The sequence below is a fragment of the Poecile atricapillus genome, chromosome 30, assembly GCF_030490865.1.
Source record: "Poecile atricapillus isolate bPoeAtr1 chromosome 30, bPoeAtr1.hap1, whole genome shotgun sequence".
NCBI lineage: Eukaryota > Metazoa > Chordata > Aves > Passeriformes > Paridae > Poecile > Poecile atricapillus.
The window spans coordinates 1025893-1047502 of NC_081278.1; the positions used below are offsets into that span (position 1 = coordinate 1025893).

Genomic DNA, 21610 nt, shown 5'->3' on the forward strand with positions numbered 1-21610 from the left:
GGGGGGGGGGGGGGGGGGGGGGGGGGGGGGGGGGGGGGGGGGGGGGGGGGGGGGGGGGGGGGGGGGGGGGGGGGGGAGGGGGGGCGGAGGTGGGGGGAGGGGCTGTCCAAAATCCATGCTAAAATGGGCAAAACCATTTTTTTTAAGGGGGGGGGGGAGAGGGAATTTTGGGGTATTTACAGAGGGGGGAGGGGAAGGATTGGGGGGGGTTTATCCCCTAAATCTTTTGGGGGTCCCCCCTGATTTTGGGGTCCTCCGGAATCTTCGGGGGGGGGTCCTGCTGCCCCTCCCCCGGCCCGCCCCTCCCCCCTTGCGGCCGCGCTTCCGGAAGTATTTGTAGCGCTGGACGTAGGCGCACACCAGGTTGTTCACCTTCACCGGGTTGATTTCGCCGCTGCGGCTGTGGCAGATCTGGGGGAAAGAGAAATTTGGGATAAATTAAAAGTTTGGGATTTTTGGGGAATTTTTTGGGATTTTTTTGGGAATTTTTTTGGGATTTTTTTGGGATTTTTGGGGATTTTTTTTGGATTTTTTATGAATTTTTTTGGATTTTTGGGGGATTTTTGGGGATTTTTTTGGGAATTTTTTGGGATTTTTTGGGGTTTTTTGGGATTTTTTATGAATTTTTGGGGATTTTTTGGGGGGTTTTTTGAGGATTTTTTTGGGATTTTTTACAAATTTTTTTTTATTTTTTGTGGATTTTTGGGTATTTTTTGGGTTTTTTGGGGATTTTTTTGGGATTTTTTACGAATTTTTTTGGCTTTTTTGTGGATCTTTGTGGATTTTTTGGGGATGTTTTTTGGGATTTGGGGGGGGATTTTTTGGGATTGTGGCAGATCTGGGGGGGAAAGAGAAATTGGGATGAATAAAAAGTTTGGGATTTTTTGGGAATTTTTTGGGAATTTTTTGGGATATTTTTGGATTTTTGGGGGGGTTTTTGGGGATTTTTTTGGGGATTTTTTATGAATTTTTTGGATTTTTTTGGAATTTTTGGGGGATTTTTTGGTTGTTTTTTTTTAATTTTTGAGGGATTTTTGGGGGGGATTTTTTGTGATTTTTTAGGGAATTTTGGGGAATTTTTGGGGATTTTTGGGAGAATTTTTGTAGATTTTTGGGGTCTTTTTGCAATTTTTTGGGATTTTTAGGGGATTTTTTGGGGTTTTTTTGGGAATTTTTGGGGGATTTTTTGGGGAATTTTTGAGGGGTTTTTTGGGACTTTTTCGCGATTTTTGGGGATTTTTGGGGGATTTTTTGGATTTTTTGGGGGATTTTTGGGGGACTTTGTGATTTTTTTGGGAATTTTTGGGGATTTTGTTTTTTATTTTTGGGTGAATTTTTGCGGATTTTTTGGGGTTTTTTTTGCAATTTTTTGGGGGATTTTTTGGGGTTTTTTTGGGAATTTTTGGGGATTTTTTGGGGGATTTTTGAGGAGTTTTTTAGGATTTTTTTTTTGATTTTTTGGGATTTTTTGGGGATTTTTTTGGGATTTTTTGGGAATTTTTTGGGATTTTTTGGGATTTTTGGGGATTTTTTTGGGGATTTTTTTGGGGATTTTTTTGGATTTTTGGGGATTTTTGGGGTTTTTTTTGGGAATTTTATGGGGATTTTTTGGGAATTTTTGGGATTTTTTGGGGGGGTTTTTGAGGATTTTTTTGGGGTTTTTTACGAATTTTTTGGATTTTTGGGGATTTTTGGGGTTTTTTGGGGGGGATTATTTTGGGATTTTTGGGGTTTTTTTTCGGGATTTTTTTTTTATTTTTTGGGGATTTTTGGGGGGATTTTTTTGTGAATTTTTGGGATTTTTTGTGATTTTTTGGGGGTTTTTTTGGGGGGTTTTTTGGGAGATTTTGGGGGTTTTTTGGGATTTTTTGGGGGGTTTTTTGAGGATTTTTTGGGGATTTTTTACGATTTTTTTTTTTTTTGGTGGATTTTTTGTGGATTTTTTGGGGGGATGTTTTTGGATTTGGGGGGGGATTTTTGGGATTGTGGCAGATCTGACGGGAAAGAGAAATTGGGATGAATAAAAAGTTTGGGATTTTTGGGGAATTTTTTGAGAATTTTTGGGAATTTTTTGGGATTTTTGGGGATTTTTTATGAATTTTTTTGGATTTTTTGGAGATTTTTGGGGGTTTTTAGGGGATTTTTTGGATTTTTTACGATTTTTTTATTTTTTGTGGATTTTTGGGGGATTTTTTGGGGATTTTTTGGGGGGGTTTTTGGGTTTTTTGGGGATTTTTGGGGGGGGGGTTGGGATTTTTTTGGGGATTTTTTGTGATTTTTTGGGGGGTTTTTTGGGGGAATTTTTGGGGAATTTTTGGGGGGTTTTTTGGGGATTTTTTGGGATTTTTTACGAATTTTTATGGATTTTTGGGGGGATATTTTTGGGGATTTGGGGGGGGGATTTTTGGGATTGTGGCAGATCTTGGGGGGAAAGAAATGGGGATGAATAAAAAGTTGGGGAGTTTTGGGGATTTTTTTTTTTATTTTATTTTTTATTTTTACAAATTTTTTTTATTTTTGGGGGTTTTTTTGGGGGGATTTTTTGGGGATTTTTGGGGATTTTTTTTGGGTTTTTTGGATTTTTTGGGATTTTTGGGGGTTTTTTTGGGATTTTTTGGGAATTTTGGGGGTTTTTGGGGGGGGTTTCGGGGTTTTTTGGGGGATTTTTTTTTTATTTTTTGACAATTTTTGGGTGGATTTTTTGGGAATTTTTTGGGTTTTTTGGGATTTTTTGAAGGATTTTGGGGGGATTTTTTGGGGGATTTTTTGGGACTATTTGGGAATTTTTGGGGGTTTTTTTGCAAATTTTGGGGATTTTTTGGGATATTTTGGGCATTTTTGGGGGATTATTTTAGGAATATTTTGGGAATTTTTTGGGATTTTTTGGGGGGTTTTTTTGGGTTATTTTAGGGCACATTTCACCATTTTTTCACCGATTTTTCCCATTTTTTCACCGTTTTTTCCCATTTTCCCCCTTTTTCTCCCCCATTTTCAGCCCCACCTTGTGCACAGCCTTCCCCAGGATGTCCATTTTGGGCTGAATTTCTCTATTTTTGGGCACATTCCACCCATTTTTTCACTGATTTTTCCCATTTTTTCACCGATTTTTCCCATTTTTTCACCGTTTTTTCCTGTTTTTTTCCCATTTTCCCCTGTTTTTCCCCCATTTTCATCCCCACCTTGTGCACAGCCTTCCTCAGGATGTCCATTTTGGGCTGATTTTCTCCATTTTGGGCTGAATTTCTCTATTTTTGGGCACATTTCACCCATTTTTCGTCCGATTTTTCCCATTTTTTCCCCGATTTTTCCCATTTTTTCACCGTTTTTTCCCATTTTTTCACCGTTTTTTCCCATTTTCCCCTGTTTTTCCCCCATTTTCTGCCCCACCTTGTGCACAGCCTTCCTCAGGATGTCCTTGTACTCGTCCTTGGTGATGTCCTTGCGCTGGTAGAAGGGTTTGATGGCGAGCTTCACCTCCTCCACCGCCCGCTCCTGCGTGTGCAGCTTCTTCAGGTACTGAAAGGGTTAAACAGGGGTCACGGGGTCACTCAGGGGTCACTCAGAGGTCATGGGGTCATTCAGAGGTCATGGGGTCACACAGGGGTCACACGCCCGCTCCTGCGTGTGCAGCTTCTTCAGGTACTGAAAGGGTTAAACAGGGTCACGGGGTCACTCAGGGGTCACTCAGAGGTCATGGGGTCATTCAAAGGTCATGGGGTCACTCAGGGGTCACACAGAGGTCACGGGGTCACTCAGGGGTCATTCAGGGGTCATGGGGTCACTCAGGGGTCACACGCCCGCTCCTGCGTGTGCAGCTTCTTCAGGTACTGAAAGGGTTAAACAGAGGTCACGGGGTCACTCAGGGGTCACACAGAGGTCACGGGGTCACTCAGGGGTCATTCAAAGGTCACGGGGTCACACAGGGGTCACACGCCCGCTCCTGCGTGTGCAGCTTCTTCAGGTACTGAAAGGGTTAAACAGAGGTCATGGGGTCACTCAGAGGTCATGGGGTCATTCAGAGGTCACGGGGTCACTCAGGGGTCACTCAGGGGTCATGGGGTCATTCAGAGGTCATGGGGTCACTCAGGGGTCACACGCCCGCTCCTGCGTGTGCAGCTTCTTCAGGTACTGAAAGGGTTAAACAGGGGTCACGGGGTCACTCAGGGGTCACACTGAGGTCACGGGGTCATTCAAAGGTCATGGGGTCACTCAGGGGTCACACAGAGGTCACGGGTCACTCAGGGGTCATTCAGGGGTCATGGGGTCACTCAGGGGTCACACGCCCGCTCCTGCGTGTGCAGCTTCTTCAGGTACTGAAAGGGTTAAACAGGGGTCACGGGGTCACTCAGGGGTCACTCAGAGGTCATGGGGTCACTCAGGGGTCACGGGGTCACTCAGGGGTCACACGCCCGCTCCTGCGTGTGCAGCTTCTTCAGGTACTGAAAGGGTTAAACAGGGGTCACGGGGTCACTCAGGGGTCACTCAGGGGTCACTCAGAGGTCATGGGGTCATTCAGAGGTCAAGGGGTCACTCAGGGGTCACACGCCCGCTGCTGCGTCTGCAGCTTCTTCAGGTACTGAAAGGGTTAAACAGGGGTCACGGGGTCACTCAGGGGTCACGGGGTCACACAGAGGTCATGGGGTCACTCAGGGGTCATTCAGAGGTCAAGGGGTCACTCAGGGGTCACATGCCCGCTCCTGCGTGTGCAGCTTCTTCAGGTACTGGAAGGGTTAAACAGGGGTCACGGGGTCACTCAGGGGTCACTCAGGGTCACTCAGAGGTCATGGGGTCACTCAGAGGTCATGGGGTCACTCAGGGGTCACTCAGGGGTCATGGGGTCACTCAGGGGTCACACGCCCGCTCCTGCGTGTGCAGCTTCTTCAGGTACTTAAAGGGTTAAACAGGGGTCACGGGGTCACTCAGGGGTCACTCAGAGGTCACGGGTCACACAGAGGTCATGGGGTCATTCAGAGGTCACGGGGTCACACAGGGGTCACACGCCCGCTCCTGCGTGTGCAGCTTCTTCAGGTACTGAAAGGGTTAAACAGAGGTCATGGGGTCACTCAGGGGTCACTCAGGGTCACTCAGGGGTCATGGGGTCACACCAAGGACACACAGGGCTCGTGGTGTCACCCAGGGGTCATTCAGGGGTCACAGAGGTCACTCAGAGGTCATGGGGTCATTCAGGGGACATGGGGTCACACAGGGGTCACACAGAGGTCATAGAATCACCCAGGGGACATGGGGTCACACAGGGGTCACTCAGGGGTCACTCAGGGGGTCATGGGATCACCCGGGGGACATGGGGTCACACAGGGGTCACTCAGGGGTCACACAGAGGTCACTCAGGGGTCACTCAGAGGTCATGAGGTCATCCAGGGGCCAGAGGTCACACAGGGGTCACTCAGGGGTCACACGGGGTCACTCAGGGGTCACCTGAACCAACATGGGGTAACCACAGCAGCCCCTCCCCCATCCCTGTGACCCCCCCCGACCTTGTCCCTGTCCCCCCAGTGCCCCCCAGAACCCCCCAAAAACCCCCCCAGGACCCCCCAAACGCCCCCCAGGACCCCCCAAACGCCCCCCAGGACCCCCCAAATCCCCTCCAGGACCCCCCAAATCCCCCCCAGGACCCCCCAACACCCCCCAAACACCCCCCAAGTGCCCCCCCGACCTTGTCGCTGTCCCCCCTGCCCTCGCTGTCCCTCCTGTGCCCCCCAGAACCCCCCCCAGGACCCCTCAAAACCCCCCCAGCACCCCCCAGGACCCCCCAAATCCCCCCCAGGACCCCCCCAAATCCCCCCCAGGACCCCCCAAGTGCCCCCCCTGACCTTGTCGCTGTCCCCCCTGCCCCTCGCTGTCCCTCCTGTCCCCTCCGGCCGCGGCTCCGTACAGGGGGGGGGCTCCCCCCGCGCCCCCCCCGGGACCCCCCGGGACCCCAAACCGGGCAGGGTGGGGGTGGGGGGCACGGGGGGGCCCCCCCCGAGGGGCAGCAGGAAGGGGGGAGGGGCGTGGGGGGGTCCCGGGGGTCCTGGGGGGGGTCCGGGGGGGCCCAGGGGGGGAGGGGCGGCCTTGGTGTGGCTCAGGATCTGCCAAAAAAATAAAATTGGGGGGGGGGTCCCCGTCATTTTTGGGGGGTCCCCGTCATTTTTGGGGGGTCCACGTCATTTTTGGGGGGTCCCCATAATTTTGGGGGGGGTCCCCGTAATTTTGGGAGGGGTCCCTGTAATTTGGGGGGGGGGTCCCACCCTTTTTTTTTGGGGTACCTGGACAATCCCCTCTCCCATCCCCCCCCGTCCTGGTTTGGGGGGTCCCGGTTTCCCCTCCCCCCCCCCAATTTTGGGGGGTCCCAGTCCCCAATTTTGGGGGGTCCCAGTCCCTGATTTTGGGGGTCCCACCCCCCCCCCAATTTTGGGGGTCTCCCTCAATTTTGGGGGTCCCCCCGCCCCTCTCCCCCCCAATTTTGAGGATCCCTCCTCCCTCTCCCCCCAATTTTGGGGGTTCCACCCCCCAATTCTGGGGGTCTCACCCATGATTTTGGGGGTCCCCCTCCCCCAATTTTGAGAGTCTCACCCCCCCAATTTTGGGGGTCCCACCCCCCCATTTTGAGGGTCCCACCCCCCCATTTTGAGGGTCTCACCCCCCCAATTTTGGGGGTCTCACCACAAATTTTGAGGGTCCCACCCCCCAATTTTGGGGGTCTCCCCCCAATTTTGAGGGTCTCACCCCCCCAATTTTGAGGGTTTCACCCCCCCAATTTTGGGGGTCTCACCCCCGATTTTGGGGGTCTCACCCCCGATTTTGGGGGTCCCCACCCCCGATTTTGGGGTCCCCCTCCCCACCTGGTTGGTGGCCTGGATCAGCTCCTGCGCCTTGGCCCTGCTGGCCAGGTTGGCCTCCTCCATCTTGAACAACAACGCCGTCACTACCGGGGGACACACAAAACACCCCTTAAACACCCAAAAACACCCCAAAACACCCAAACACCCCGAAACACCCAAAAACACCCCAAAAAACAACAAAAACACCCCAAATACACCCAAAACACCCAAAAACACCCCAAAAACACACAAAAACACCCCAAAACACCCCAAAACACCCCCAATACACCCCAAATACACCCAAAAACACCCAAAAACACCCCAAAACACCCCGAAACAACCCAAAACACCCCAAAACACCCAAAACACCCCAAAACACCCCCCAAAACACCCCAAAAACACCCCAAAAACACCCCAAAAACACCCCAAAACCCCCAAAAACACCCCAAAACACCCTAAACACCCCCAAAACACCCATAAACACCCAAAAACACCACAAAAACACCCAAAAACCCCAAAACACCCTTAAAAACACCCTTAAAAAAAAAAACCACCCAAAAAACACCCCCAAAAAACCTCAAAAAACACCCCAAAAAAACAAAAAAAAAAACCCCAAAAGAACCTTCAAAAAACCCCCAAAACACCCAGAAAAATCCCCAAAAAAACCCAAAAAAAACCCCCAAAAAATCCCAAAAAAACCCAAAAAAAATCCTAAAAAAACCCCAAAAAATCCCAAAAAATCCCAAAAAAATCCCAAAAAACCCCCAAAAAAATCCCAAAAAAATCCCAAAAAACCCCCCAAAAATCCCAAAAAACCCCGAAAGAACACAAAAAAAACCCCAAAAAATTCCCAAAAAACCCAAAAAAACCCCCCAAAAAAAACCCCAAAAACACCCCAAAAAACACCCCAAAAAAATCCCAAAAAACCCAAAATACCCCAAAAACACCCCAAAAAACACCCAAAAAAACCCCCAAAAATCCCAAAAAACCCCAAAAGGACACAAAAAAAAACCCCCAAAAAATTCCCAAAAAAATCCCAAAAAAACCCCCCAAAAAATCCCAAAAAAAAAACCCACAAAAACCCAAAAAACCCCCAAAAAATCCCAAAAAAATCCCAAAAAAACCTCAAAAAACCCAAAAAAACCCCCAAAAAATCCCAAAAACGCCCAAAAAAACCCAAAAAAAAATCCCAAAAAAATCCCAAAAAACACACCCCAAAAAATCCCCAAAAAACCCCCAGAAACACCCCAAAAAAACCCCCAAAAAATCCCAAAAAACCCCCAAAAAAACCCCAAAAAATCCCAAAAAAACCCCAAAAAAATCCCCAAAAAACCCAAAAAAACCCCAAAAAATAAAAAAAAAAACCAAAAAAAATCCCAAAAACCCCCAAAAACACCCCAAAAAAACCCCAAAAAACCCCAAAAAAATCCCAAAAAAAACCCCAAAAAACCCCCAAAAACATCTCAAAAAGCCCCAAAAAAACCCAAAAAAACCCCAAAAAACCCCAAAAAAAACCCAAAAAACCCAAAAAACCCCAAAAAAACCAAAAAACCCCCAAAACCACCCAAACCACCCCAAACCATCCCCATCACCTACGTGCCAACACCCCGCTGGTGGCGCAATCCACTCCTCCCTGCAGGCTCCATGGCCCCGGCACCGCCGGCACCGCCGGCCTCGCCGCCTCCTCCTTCCCCTGGCACCGCCCGTCGGCTCCGGGCTCCCCTCCCGCCGCGTCCCCTCCGCCTGTCCCCTCCTCCCCGGCCGCCTGTTGGGCTCCTCCACCCCCTTCCTCCTCCTCCTCCTCCTCCTCCTCCTCCTCCTCGGGGAGGAAGGACACGTCGGGGGTCTTGCAGCTGCTGTCGACCGTCTGCGAATCCGGCGTCAGCTCCCGCTCGGCCGCCGCCGGCGTCACCGGAGCGGCGGCGGCGGCGGCGACAACCGGCGGCGGTTTTGGGGTGCCGACAAGCGGCGGGCTGGGCGGTTTGGGGGTACCCCCGGTGGATTTTTCCGAGCCGGACCAGAGCGTTTCGGATTTTTGGGGGAGGTTGGAGGGGTTTTGGCTGCAGCTGTCGGCCTTGGATTTCTTCAGGGCGCTTTTGGTTTTGGTTTTCCTCTTCTTGCGAGCCTCGCCCTTCGTCTTCACCTTCATCTTCTTCACCCCTCCCTTGGTTTTGGGGGGTTTTAATTTGCGGGTTTTGGCGCTCCCGGTTTCCCTGGGGGTCCCCTCGTTTTTTTGGGGCGTTTTTTCCGGCGCTTTCTCCTCGGCTTTCAGGAAAGGCGCGCGGCTCTCGGCGTCGCGGGCGAATTTCACCGCGATCCGGCGCCGCCGCTCTCCTTCCCGGCGGCCGCCGCCCGCCGCCGTGGTGGAGCTGACGCCTTCCCGGATCAACACCGACACCTTGGATTGCAGCTTCACCTTCCTCGCCGCCGGCGCTTTCACCGACGACGATTCCGCTCCGTCCTTGGTTTTCCCTTTCCTCGCCGATTTTTCCCGTTGTTTCTCCTTGGTTTTCTCGCTGTTTTCCGGGTACTCCTTGAATTTTTTCTTGTATTTTTCCCTCGTCGTCGTCGTCGTCGTTCGCTCCTCGCCGCGCCCGCGTTTCCGTTCCTTCTCCTTTTTCCCTCCTTCCGCCGGCCGCGCTTCGCTTTTCCGCGCCGGCGCCTCGGCGTGTTCGCGATCCGAGAAGCCCTCGAAGCTCAACCCTTCGGAATCGTAGAGAACCTCGCGTTTGGGTTCCGGCGTGGGCGGCGGCGGTGGCGCCGCGCCGGCTCACCGTGATGGTCCTTTTGATGGCGAAAAGATCCGAATCGTTCAACTCCTGCACCGAGGGCGGCACCACCGCCCTGGCCTCGCGCCGCCGCGACGATGACGACGCCGCGTCGCCGCCGCCGCTCTTCTCGGCTTTGCCGTCGCGCCGCGCCGCCCGGCGATCCCGCGAGCGCGAGCGTTGCTTCTTCTTCTTCTTCTCGCCGCGGTGTTTCTCCTTGTGCCGCGAGCGCGCCGAGCTGCGGAGCGCCGGCAGCGCCGCTTGGAGCGGGAGCGGGAGCGCCGCGACCACGAGCGCCGGCGGGAGCGGGAGCGGGAAGCGCGGCGCCGGTGACGCTCTTTGGGTTTGGGCGCCGCTTCCGGCGCTTTCTTGGCCCAGCCGGTGGAGGAGGAGGAGGAAGCGGCGCCGCCGGTGCCGCCGCGCTCGCGGGAGCGTTTGGATTTCTTCCGCGACGCCGCCGAGGGCGAGCGCGGCGAGGGCGGCGCGCGCAGCCGGCGTTGGCTGAGGATTTTCCGCCGGAGGTCGGAACCGGCGCCGGTGCCCGCCCGGCGCCGCTTTTCCACCGCGGATCCGGTTGGGATTCGGCGCCGAAATCGCCTTCCTCGTCGGAATCGGCGTGCAGCGACAGGAAATCGTCGCCGCCCTCGGGGAGGCGAGCGGCGCGGGGCTCGGCGGCGCGGCCGCGGGCGGCGCCGGCGCTGCCGGTTCCGGTGCCGCCGCCGGTGGCGCGGAAAGAGCGGGGAGGGCTGAACCTCTCCTCCTCCGGCTGCACGATCTCACCCTCCTCGATCTCCGAGTCCCCCGGCGCGTTCCACTCGCGCCGGGCGCGGTGCCGCGCCGCTTTCGCCGCGCCGCCGGCGCCGCCGGAGCCGGATCCGCCGGTTTTTTGGGGAGGGGCCGGCGGGATTTGGGGAGGTTTGGGGTTGCCGGGGGTCACCACCTCCAGCGAGAGTTTGCCGTCGAATTTGGCGTGAGCCTCGCTCTCGGCGCGGCCTTTGCCGCCCAGATCCACCACGAAGACGCGGCGGCGCGGCTCCGGCAGCGAGGAGGAGCCTTCGTCCCGCTCTTCTCCTCCTCCTCCTCCTCTTCCTCCTCCTCCTCCTCCTCCTCCTCCTCGGGCAGCGTGGAGTCGGCGCCGGGCGGGTTCGGCGGCGTTTTCGGGGGTCCCGGTTCCGGATCTTTCTCGAAGTCCTGGCTCAGGCTGTTGTCGTCGTAGATCCCGGCCAAAGTCTCTCGGATGCTGTGGGAAACGTCGGGAAGCGCCGGCGCCTCTTCCTCCTCCTCTTCCTCCTCCTCTTCCTCCTCCTCCTCCTCCTCTTCCTCCTCCTCCTCCTCTTCCTCCTCTTCCTCCTCCTCCTCCTCCTCCTCCTCGGGGCTGCTGGGCGAGGAGCTGGGGTTGGAGCCCGTGGGGTCGAAGGGGTCGTACTTCTGGTCCTGCCGGCCTTCGGCCTCTTTGCCCGGCGAGGAAGAGGAGGCGGCGCCGCCGCTGGCGCCGCCGCCGGCGCCGCTTCCGTAGCCGAATTCCGGGGGGTTCCCGGCGGCGCCGCCGGGACCCCCCAGAGCCGGGTTCTCCTCATCCGTGGGGTGGAAAGGATCATAAATATCCAGGGAAGGCGAGCGGGGCCGGGCGGAGACGGGCGGGGGGCCCGAGGAAGAGGAGGCGGAGGAGGAGGAAGAGCGGGAGGAGGAGGAGGAGGAGGAGGAGGAGGAGGAGGAGGAGGAAGAGGAGGAGGAGGAATCGGCTTTTTCCGGAGGGTGGGAGCGGGAGGGTTGGTCCCGAGGGGCGGGGGGGGGGGGTTGGGGGGGGTCGCTGCTGTTGTTGTTGGGGTCCCCCCGGACCCCCCGGAGCGGCCGCTCGGGGTCCCCGGGGCGGCGGGGGGGCGGGGCGGGGTGGGGGTGGGGGGAGGGGCGCGGCGGGGGGGGCGGTGAGGATGAGGAGGGGGAGGGGGGGGCGCCGGCGGGGGGGCCGGGGGGGAGGGGGGGACGCGGCAGCGGCGGGAGGAGGAAGAGGAGGAGGAGGAGGAAGAGGAGGAGCCGGGGAGGTGGCCTGGGGGAAATTTGGGGAGGGGGAGGAAGAGAGTGAGACCTCCCCCCACCCCTGGCCTGGGAAATTGTGGAGATTCCCACAAAATCCCGCGGTTTTACCCCAAAATCCCACGGTTTTACACCAAAATCCCACAGTTTTACCCCAAAATCCCACGGTTTTACCCCAAAATCCCAAATTTCCACCCCAAAATCCCAGGGTTTTACCCCAAAATCCCGCGGTTTTACACCAAAATCCCACAGTTTTAACCCAAAATCCCGAGGTTTTACCCCAAAATCCCACGGTTTTACCCCAAAATCCCAAATTTCCACCCCAAAATCCCACAGTTTTACCCCAAAATCCCACGGTTTTACACCAAAATCCCAAATTTCCACCCCAAAATCCAGGGTTTTACCCCAAAATCCCGCGGTTTTTACCCAAAATCCCAAATTTCCACCCCAAAATGCCCCCATTTCCACCACAAAATCTCCCCAAAACCCTCCCCAAACCCCCCAAAATCTCCTCAATTCCGCCCAAAATTCCCCCAAATCCCCTCAAATCCTCCCCAAACCCCCCAAAATCCCCCCCAAACCCCTCCCCAAATCCCCCAAAACCCCCCAAAATCCCCCCAAAATCCCCTCAAATCCCCCCAAAACCTCCCCAGGACCCCCCCAAAATTCTCCCCAATTCCCCCCAACCCCCCCTAAACCCCCAAAATCCCCCCCAATCCCCCCAAAATACCCCCAAACCCCTCCCCAAATCCCCCCAAAATCCCCCCAAAATCCTTCCCAACCCTCCCCAAACCCCCAAAACCCCCTCAAATCCCCCCCAAAATCCCCCCCAGGACCCCCAAACCCCCCCAAACCCCCTCCCCACCTCCTTTGGGGACCCTCCAGGGCCGTTCCCGGCGAAGGAGCCCCTCCCCAAACCCCCCAAAACCCCCTCCCCAAACCCCCCAAATTCCCCTCAAACCCTCCCCAAACCCCCCAAATCCCCCCCAAATCCCCCAAAATCCCCCCAAAACCTTCCCCAAACCCCCCAAATCCCCCCCCAAAATCCCCCCAGGACCCCCCAAAACCCCCCCAGGACCCCCAAAATCCCCCCCAAAATCCCCCCAAGACCCCTCCCCACCTCCTTTGGGGACCCTCCAGGGCCGTTCCCGGCGCAGGAGCCCCTCCCCAAATCCCCCAAATTCCCCTCAAATCCCCCAAAATCCTTCTCAAATCCCCCCAGGACCCCCCAAAATTCCCTCAAATCCCCCAAAACCCCCCCAGGACCCCCCAAAATCCCCCCATCCCCTCCCCACCTCCTTTGGGGACCCTCCAGGGCCGTTCCTGGCGCAGGAGCCCCTCCCCAAATCCCCCAAATTCCCCTCAAATCCCCCCAAACCCCCCAAAACCCCCTCAAATCCCCCCAAAACCACCCCAGGACCCCCCAAAACCCCCCCAGGACCCCCCCAAATCCCCCCAAAATCCCCCCCAGCCCCCTCCCCACCTCCTTTGGGGACCCTCCAGGGCCGTTCCCGGCGCAGGAGCCCCTCCCCAAACCCCCCAAAACCCCCCAAAACCCCCTCAAATCCCCCCAAAATCCTCCCCAGGACCCCCCAAAATCCCCCCAAAACCCCGCAGGACCCCCCAAAATCCCCCCAAATCCCCCCCAAAATCCCCCCAGCCCCTCCCCACCTCCTTTGGGGACCCTCCAGGGCCGTTCCCGGCGCAGGAGCCCCTCCCCAAACCCCCCAAAACCCCCTCAAACCCCCCAAATTCCCCTCAAACCCTCCCCAGGACCCCCCAAAATCCCCCCAGGACCCCCCAAAATTCCCTCAAATCCCCCCAAAACCCCCCCAAAATCCCCCCAAAATCCCCCCATCCCCTCCCCACCTCCTTTGGGGACCCTCCAGGGCTGTTCCCGGCGCAGGAGCCCCGAGGCGGCTGCGAGCCCCCCCAAACCCTCCCCAAATCCCCCCAAAACCCTCCCCAAACCCCCCCAAATCCCCCAAAATTCCCTCAAATCCCCCCAAAATCCCCCAAAATCCCTCCAGGACCCCCCAAAATCCCCCCAGGACCCACCAAAATCCCCCCCAGCCCCTCCCCACCTCCTTTGGGGACCCTCCAGGGCCGTTCCCGGCGCAGGAGCCCCGAGGCGGCCGCGAGCCCCCCCAAACCCTCCCCAAATCCCCCCAAAACCCTCCCCAAACCCCCCCAAATCCCCCAAAATCCCCCCAAAACCCCCCAAAATACCCTGAAATCCCCCCAAAACCTCCCCAGGACCCCCCAAATCCCCCCCAGCCCCTCCCCACCTCCTTTGGGGACCCTCCAGGGCCGTTCCCGGCGCAGGAGCCCCGAGGCGGCCGCGAGCCCCCCCAAACCCTCCCCAAATCCCCCCAAAACCCCCAAAATCCCCCCAAATCCCCCCAAAACCCCCCCAGGACCCCCCAAAATCCCCCCAAAATCCTCCCCAAGCCCCCTCCCCACCTCCTTTGGGGACCCTCCAGGGCCGTTCCCGGCGCAGGAGCCCCTCCCCAAATCCCCCAAATTCCCCCCAAATCCCCCAAAACCACCCCAGGACCCCCCAAAATTCCCTCAAGACCCCCCAAAATCCCCCCAAATCCCCCCAAGACCCCCCAAAATCCCCCCCAAAATCCCCCCCATCCCCTCCCCACCTCCTTTGGGGACCCTCCAGGGCCGTTCCCGGCGCAGGAGCCCCGAGGCGGCCGCGAGCCCCCCCAGATCCGCCAGGCGAACCTCGGCCACCAACTCCAGCTCCTCTTCCTCGGGAGACCCCTCCCCACTGCGGGGACACGGCCGGGGACCCCCAAAGGGACCCCAAAATCACCACGGGACCCCAAAAGGGGACCCCAAAATCAGACTGGGACCCCAAAAATCACCCTGCGACCCCAAAAATCACCCTGGGACCCCCAAAGGGACCCCAAAATCAGACTGGGACCCCAAAATCAGACTGGGACCACCCTGAACCCCAAAAAGGGACCCCAAAAATCACCCTGGGACCCCAAAAATCACCCTGGGACCACTGGGACCCCAAAAAGGGACCCCAAAATCAGACTGGGACCCCAAAATCAGACTGGGACCCCAAAAAGGGACCCCAAAATCAGCCTGGGACCCCAAAAATCACCCTGGGACCCCAAAAAGGGACCCCAAAATCAGACTGGGACCCCAACAATCACCCTGGGACCCCAAAATCAGCCTGGGACCCCAAAAATCACCCTGGGACCCCAAAATCAGACTGGGAGCCCAAAAGGGACCCCAAAATCACCCTGGGACCCCAAAAAGGGACCCCAAAAATCACCCTGGGACCCCAAAATCAGACTGGGAGCCCAAAATCAGACTGGGACCCCAAAATCACCCTGGGACCCCAAAAGGGACCCCAAAATCAGACTGGGACCCCAAAATCAGACTGGGAGCCCAAAAAGGGACCCCAAAATCAGACTGGGACCCCAAAAATCAGACTGGGACCCCAAAAAGGGACCCCAAAATCAGACTGGGAGCCCAAAAACTCAGCCTGGAACCCCAAAAAGGGACCCCAAAAATCACCCTGGGACCCCAAAAATCACCCTGGGACCCCAAAAAGGGACCCTGAACCCCCAAAAAGTGACCCTGGGACCACCCTGAGCCCCCAAATCCCTTTGAACCCCCAGATTTTGGGGTCCCCACTCAGATTTTGGGGTCCCCCCAGGAGATTTTGGGGTCCCCCCGTGGATTTTGGGGTCCCCACTCACCCGCTGAGCTGCAGCTGCTGCTCCAGAGCCGCCCCAGGGCCCCCCGAGGCCTCCCAGAGCTGCGAAATTGGGGGGAAAAAACCCGGATTTGGGTCAGGGGGGAACTGGGAGGGACTGGGTTATACTGGGAGGGACTGGGATTGAACTGGGATTGAACTGGGTTACACTGGGATGGACTGAGATGAACTGGGATTGAACTGGGATGGACTGGGAGGGACTGGGATTGAACTGGGTTATACTGGGATGGACTGGGATGGACTGGGATGGACTGGGATGGACTGGGATGGACTGGGAGGGACTGGGAGGGACTGGGGGGGAACTGGGATGGACTGGGGGGGAACTGGGATGGACTGGGAGGGACTGGGATTGAACTGGGATGGACTGGGAGGGACTGGGATTGACTGGGATTGAACTGGGATTGAACTGGGTTATACTGGAAGGGACTGGGAGGGACTGGGATGGACTGGGAGGGACTGGGATGAACTGGGATGGACTGGGATTGAACTGGGATTGAACTGGGTTATACTGGGATGAACTGGGATGAACTGGGGGGGACTAGGATTGAACTGGGTTATACTGGGATGGACTGAGATGGACTGGGAGGGACTGGGAGGGACTGGGGGGGAACTGGGAGGGGACTGGGAGGGACTGGGATTGAACTGGGATGGACTGGGATGGACTGGAATGGACTGGGATTGAACTGGGTTATACTGGGATGGACTGGGATGGACTGGGATGGAACTGGGGGGAACTGGGATGGACTGGGGGGGAACTGTGATGGACTGGGATGAACTGGGATGGACTGGGAGGGACTGGGATGGACTGGGATTGAACTGGGATTGAACTGGGATGGACTGGGAGGGACTGGGATTGACTGGGATTGACTGGGATTGAACTGGGATTGAACTGGGTTATACTGGAAGGGACTGGGAGGGACTGGGATGGACTGGGAGGGACTGGGATGAACTGGGATGGACTGAGATGAACTGGGGGGGACTAGGATTGAACTGGGTTATACTGGGATGAACTGGGATTGAACTGGGATGAACTGGGCTGCACTGGGATGAACTGGGATTGAACTGGGATTGGACTGGGATGAACTGGGATGGGATTAGGATTGATCTGGGTCATACTGGGATGAACTGGGTTATACTGGGATGAACTGGGTTATACTGGGATGAACTGGGCCATACTGGGATGAACTGGGTTATACTGGGATGAACTGGGATGAACTGGGTTATACTGGGATGAACTGGGATGGGATTAGGTTTGATCTGGGTCATACTGGGATGAACTGGGCCATACTGGGATGAATTGGGCCATACTGGGATGAACTGGGATGGGGTTAGGATTGAACTGGGTCATACTGGGATGAACTGGGATGGAATCAGGATGAACTGGGATGAATTGGGATGGGATTAGGATTGAACTGGGTTATACTGGGATGAACTGGGATGGGATTAGGTTTGATCTGGGTCATACTGGGATGAACTGGGATGGGATCAGGATTGATCTGGGATGAACTGGGATGGGATCAGGATTGATCTGGGATGAACTGGGATGAACTGGGATGGGATTAGGTTTGATCTGGGTCATACTGGGATGAACTGGGATGGAATCAGGATGAACTGGGATGAACTGGGATGGGATTAGGATTGAACTGGGTTATACTGGGATGAACTGGGATGGGATTAGGTTTGATCTGGGCCATACTGGGATGAACTGGGATGAACTGGGATGAACTGGGATGGGATTAGGATTGAACTGGGATTGAACTGGGCCATACTGGGATGAACTGGGATGGGATTAGGTTTGATCTGGGTCATACTGGGATGAACTGGGCCATACTGGGATGAACTGGGATGGAATCAGGATGAACTGGGATGAACTGGGATGGGATTAGGATTGATCTGGGATGAACTGGGATGAACTGGGATGAACTGGGATGGGATTAGGTTTGATCTGGGTCATACTGGGATGAACTGGGATGGAATCAGGATGAACTGGGATGAACTGGGATGAACTGGGATGGGATTAGGTTTGATCTGGGCCATACTGGTTTGAACTGGTTTGAACTGGTCACTCACCGGGGCCTCGGGCCGGGCTCCCCAGCACCGGCGCTGCCGCGGCGCCTTCCGGGGGGGCTCTGCAGGGACACGGCAACAGCTGAGAACTGGGGAAACTGGGATGGACTGGGAGGGACTGGGAGGCACTGGGGGGGCACTGGGAGGGACTGGGAGGGAACTGGGGGGGAACTGGGAGGGACTGGGAGGGACTGGGAGGGAACTGGGAGGCACTGGGGGATACTGGGAGGCACTGGGGGATACTGGGAGGCACTGGGGGGGCACTGGGGGGGTACTGGGAGGAACTGGGGGCATCAGGGACCCCTCAGGTGACATCAGGGACCCCCCCAGGTGACATCAGAACCCCCCCAGGTGACATCAGGGACCCTCAGGTGACACAAAGACCCCCCCAGGTGACATCAGGGACCCCTCAGGTGACACAAAGACCCCCCAGGTGACATCAGGGACCCCTCAGGTGACATCAGGGACCCTCAGGTGACACAAAGACCCCCCCAGGTGACATCAGGGACCCCCCAGGTGACATCAGGTGACATCAGGGACCCCCAGGTGACATCAGGTGACACAAAGACCCCCACAGGTGACATCAGGGACCCTCAGGTGACATCAGGGACCCCCCCAGGTGACATCAGGTGACACAAAGACCCCCCCAGGTGACATCAGGGACCCCCCAGGTGACATCAGGGACCCCCAGGTGACATCAGGGACCCCCCAGGTGACATCAGGTGACATCAGGACCCCTCAGGTGACATCAGGGACCCCCCAGGTGACATCAGGTGACATCAGGGACCCCCCAGGTGACACCAGGGACCCCTCAGGTGACATCAGGACCCTCCAGGTGACATCAGGTGACATCAGGGACCTCTCACCTTGTCCCCAGATGAAGCCGCCGCTCACCAGGCGCTGCAGGGCCTTCTGTGGGGGGGGGACACCCCAAAAATCCCTCAGGAGGGACCCAAATCCCCCCAAAATCACCCCAAAATCATCCCAAAATCACCCAAAACAACCCCAAAATACCCAAAAACCACCCCAAAATCCCTCAGGAGGGACCCAAATCCCCCCAAAATCCCTTCAGGGGGGTCCCAAATCCCCCCAAAATCCCTTCAGGGGGTCCCAGCCCCCCAAAATCTCTTCAGGGGGGTCCCAAATCCCCCCAAAATCCCTCAGGAGGGTCCCAAATCCCCCCAAAATCCCCCCAAAATCCCCTCAGGGGGGTCCCAAATCCCCCCAAAATCGATCAGAAGGGACCCAAATCCCCCCAAAATCCATCCTGAGGGTCCCAAATCCCCCCAAAATCCCCCCAAAATCCCCCCAAAATCCCTCAGGAGGGACCCAAATCCCCCCAAAATCCTTTCAGGGGGATCCCAAATCCCCCCAAAATCCCTTCAGGGGAGACCCAAATCCCCCCAAAATCCCTCAGGAGGGACCAAAATCCCCCCAAAATCCCTCAGGGGGGTCCCAAATCCCCCCAAAATCCCTCAGGGGGTCCCAAATCCCCCAAAATCCCTTCAGGGGGGTCCCAAATCCCCCCAAAATCCTTTCAGGGGGTCCCAAATCCCCCCAAAATCCTTCAGGGGGGTCCCAAATCCCCCCAAAATCCCTTCAGGGGGGTCCCAAATCCCCCCAAAATCCCTTCAGGGGGTCCCAGCACCCCCAAAATCCCTTCAGGGGGATCCAAATCCCCCCAAAATCCCCTCAGGGGGGTCCCAGCCCCCCCAAAATCCTTCAGGGGGGTCCCAAATCCCCCCAAAATCCCTCAGGAGGGACCAAAATCCCCCCAAAATCCCTCAGGAGGGACCCAAATCCCCCCAAAATCCCCTCAGGGGGGTCCCAAATCCCCCCAAAATCCCTTCAGGAGGGTCCCAAATCCCCCCAAAATCTCCTCAGGGTTCCCAAATCCCCCCAAAATCCCTTCAGGAGGGTCCCAAATCCCCCCAAAATCCCTTCAGGGGGGTCCCAAATCCCCCCAAAATCCATCCTGAGGGTCCCAAATCCCCCCAAAATCCCTTCAAGGGGTCCCAAATCCCCCAAAATCCCTCAGGGGGGACCAAATCCCCCCAAAATCCATCCTGAGGGTTCCAAATCCCCCAAAATCCTTTGGAAGGGTCCCAAATCCCCCCAAAATCTCTTCAGGGGGGTCCCAAATCCCCCCAAAATCCCTTCAGGGGGTCCCAGCCCCCCAAAATCTCTTCAGGGGGGTCCCAAATCCCCCCAAAATCTCTTCAGGGGGTCCCAAATCCCCCCAAAATCCCCCCAAAATCCCCCCAAAATCCCCTCAGGGGGGTCCCAAATCCCCCCAAAATCCCTCAGGAGGGACTCAAATCCCCCCAAAATCCCCCCAAAATCCCCCCAAAATCCCCTCAGGAGGGTCCCAGCCCCCCAAAACCCCCTCGGGGGGGGTCCCAACCCCCTCCCAGTCCCTCCCAGTCCCTCCCAGTCCCTCCCAGTCTCACCAGTAGCCCCTGGCTGGGTCTCAGGGACCCCTCAGGTTCCGGGGGGGCCCCCCCAGGCCCCCCCCCATCCTCGCCCGGCCCCGCCGGGTCCTCCCCCCCCCGGGGGGGCTTCTCCTCCTCCTCCATGGGACGGCGACGGCCTGGAAAGGGGAAAAAAAGGGGGATTTTACCCCAAAATCTCCATTTTTCATCTTCCATCCCGCTTTTCCCGCTTTTTATTTGGGGGGGGGGGCGTTTTTAACCCCCAAATTCCCAATTTTTGCCTCAAAATTCTCCTTTTAAACCCCCCCCGATCCCATCACAAATCCCACCTCAGTCCCTGCTTTCACCTGAAATCTTTAATTTCGTCCCCAAAATCATTGATTTTACCCCCAAAATTCTTAATTTCACCCCCAAAATCCTCGGCTTTACCCCAAAATCCTCAATTTCACCTCAAAAATCCTCAATTTCAGCCCCAAAATCCTCAGTTTTACCCCCAAAATCATCGATTTTACCCCAAAATCCTCAATTTCATCCCCAAAATCATCGATTTTACCCCAAAATCCTTAATTTCACACCCCAAATCCTCAGTTTTACCCCCAAAATCATCGATTTTACCCCAAAATCCTCAATTTCATCCCAAAATCATCGATTTCACCCCAAAATCCTCAATTTCATCCCCAAAATCATCGATTTTACCCCAAAATCCTCAATTTCACCCCCAAAATCCTCAATTTCCCACCCAAAATCATCGATTTTACCCCAAAATCCTCAATTTTACCCCAAAATCCTCAATTTCACCCCCAAAATCATCGATTTCACCCCCAAAATCATCGATTTTCCCCCAAAATCCTCAATTTCACCCCCAAAATCCTCAATTTCACCCCCAAAAACATCGATTTCACCCCCAAAATCATCAATTTCCCACCCAAAATCATCGATTTTACCCCAAAATCCTCAATTTCACCCCCAAAATCCTCAATTTCAACCCCAAAATCATCGATTTTACCCCAAAACCCCTCGATTTTCCCCCAAAATCCTCAATTTCCCACCCAAAAATTCCCTCCCCTCACCCCAAATCTCCTCTCCTGCCCCCAAAATTCCTCCCTCCCGCCCCCAAACCCCATCCCCGGATCCCAAAATCGCCTTTTTTTAACCCAAATCCTTTTAACCCCGCACCCCAAAAATCCTCATTTTCCTTCCCAAATCCCCTCCCCGTATCCCAAATTTTCCTTTTTTCCCTTCCGGACCCCCCAAATCCCCCGATCCCCCCTCAAATCCCCCCTTTTCCACCCTCAATCCCCCCCAAATCCCCTCACACCTCCCCTCCCCTCACGCCCCCTCCCCTCACACCCCTCACCCCCAAACCCCCCAAAATCCCTCCCCAAACCACCACCGACCCCTCTTTACCCCCTCTCCCCACCCCGAGCTCCCCCTCCCGGCTCCTCTCGCCCTTCCAGACCCCCTCAGGACCCCCCAAAACCGCCTCGATCCCCCCCGACCCCCGCCCGGGCCCCGCCGCCATTTTACCGCGGCTCCCTCCGCTCCCTCCGCTGGGGGGCGGCGCCGCGCGGGGCACGACGGGTAGCGCCGCCTACCGGGGGGGAGGACCCGCGCCGCGCGCCGTTGCCAGGCGACGCCGCCAGCGTGGCCACGCCCCCTTTTAAACCACGCCCACGCGGCTGAAACCACGCCCCTCACATTAAACCACGCCCCTTTCCCGCCTTTTCTCCCCTCACGTTTCTCGTT

General features: G+C 56.2%; 1 protein-coding gene across 1 annotated transcript; it reads right to left on the bottom strand.

The window, feature by feature from the left end:
• Positions 1-143: 143 nt before the first annotated feature.
• Positions 144-21386, bottom strand: SCAF1 (SR-related CTD associated factor 1). Its single transcript, XM_058859576.1, is given in 14 exon segments — positions 144-411; positions 3388-3516; positions 5832-5893; positions 5986-6089; positions 6843-6925; positions 8418-9579; positions 9581-9834; positions 9837-10122; positions 10125-11158; positions 14275-14383; positions 17436-17494; positions 18299-18344; positions 19883-20022; positions 21272-21386. Coding segments are annotated over 14 exon segments (3777 nt in total). The 3' UTR covers positions 144-217.
• Between the last annotated feature and the right edge of the window lie 224 nt (positions 21387-21610).